A 1,519-nucleotide genomic window follows, 5' to 3' on the forward strand; every position below is an offset into this window, starting at 1 on the left:
TGTACCTGTTGCGGGGGATAGTACCCTCCGCCCCCGCCACCCCCTCCTCCGGATGGCCCGTTAACCAGCGCCGGATATTTTCTGCTGCTAAAGCAGCAATATTTCTTCTCTTTCGAACAGCTTCCCTGGAAGTTAAAACGATCGGAAATGTCGAAATGTATCGACGTCGAACGTGGAATAGTGCTCGTCCCGAAACTCACGAATTTCAAACCGGTGGACGGACAGTTGAAGCTGTATCTGCACCTGCAAACGTCGAGGTCACGATACCGGGGATCATTCCTGACCCAAGGTGGCACGATTCCGCCATCCACAAAGCCGCCATCTGGGCCGCCATTATTGTACGGCGGTCTGTGACGACGGAAATGCATTAAATTTTAATGTCGCTAAAAGATCACCGAGCGGATTAATTTTATAATTCTTAATACTATGCAAACGTAATCGACGAAACGAAGCGTTACAATTAACCCTTTGCGGTCGTATGAAGTTTATATAAATGATGAACGATAAGTGATAAACGGGAAATGATGAATAATAAATGATGAATGACGAATGACGAATGACGAATGACGAATGACAAATGACGAACATAATGACGAATCATAAATAATAAATAATAATTACGACCGCACAGTGTTAAAACAACGGTAAAAGCAACAACAATAAGCGAAGACAGAATAAATTTAATATCAAATATTAGATCGATTTTTGTACCGAACCTATTCGTTGCATTTCGACGGTTACTATAGCGAAAAGGGTTAATGGAGGCACTATATCGCAGACAAAGGATCGTTCTTCGTTCTCATATTGCAGTCGGCTGCGTTTCGTGTTCAGCCGTTTTGGCGCGGCCAGAAATACATTGGATTTTTAATATTGCGCAATCTCGTTACGTGGCCGGAATGCATCGCCGGTAAATATGTTGCAAAGTATCAATGTGAGCCGCGGTGACGTACGAACGAAGTTATTGGATTGGAATACAACGAGATGATACAAATACCTTTTTACAATGCCGGTTGGCCCGCCAGGACCGACAAGAACTCCATTGTTGCCAGGATACGATGCCGGCACAATGGGTCTACTATTAGGACCGTAAGGTCCACCATTTTGTGGTCTAAATCCTATCAAAGGTCTCTCGTCCAAGTCTTCCAGGTTCTCGTTTACCAGGTACCTATAATTTAGCCAACGGAATGGCGCGCGGTCGTTACCAATGTCGAATTTAGGCTTTGCACTTTCTACATGCACTTTAGATGATTCGGTCAAAATGAAAAAAAACGATTAAATGGACCGTTCATTTTGTATAAAAGAACGCGGTATAGTCGTCGTAAAATGTAGTCGTAAAAATGACGTCAGTAAATCATGTGATACGTCATATGAATCGTATCAATAATATATAACAATGACATCGACATCATAAAAATGACGTCAGTAAATCATGTAATACGTTATATGAATCGTATCAATAATATATATAAATGATATAAATAATATACTAAAATTTTATTATACCAATTAATGTTCCCCC

General features: G+C 41.2%; 1 protein-coding gene across 1 annotated transcript; it reads right to left on the reverse strand.

Moving 5' to 3' along the window:
* Positions 1-5: 5 nt before the first annotated feature.
* On the reverse strand, positions 6-1,229 carry LOC144477969 (uncharacterized; the record flags this gene model as incomplete). Its single annotated transcript, XM_078195695.1, has 3 exons — positions 6-125; positions 201-348; positions 995-1,229. Coding segments are annotated over 3 exons (503 nt in total), but the record flags the coding sequence as incomplete, so codon positions are not given.
* Positions 1,230-1,519: the final 290 nt, after the last annotated feature.

The sequence above is a fragment of the Augochlora pura genome, unplaced genomic scaffold, assembly GCF_028453695.1.
Source record: "Augochlora pura isolate Apur16 unplaced genomic scaffold, APUR_v2.2.1 APUR_unplaced_5705, whole genome shotgun sequence".
Taxonomy (NCBI): domain Eukaryota; kingdom Metazoa; phylum Arthropoda; class Insecta; order Hymenoptera; family Halictidae; genus Augochlora; species Augochlora pura.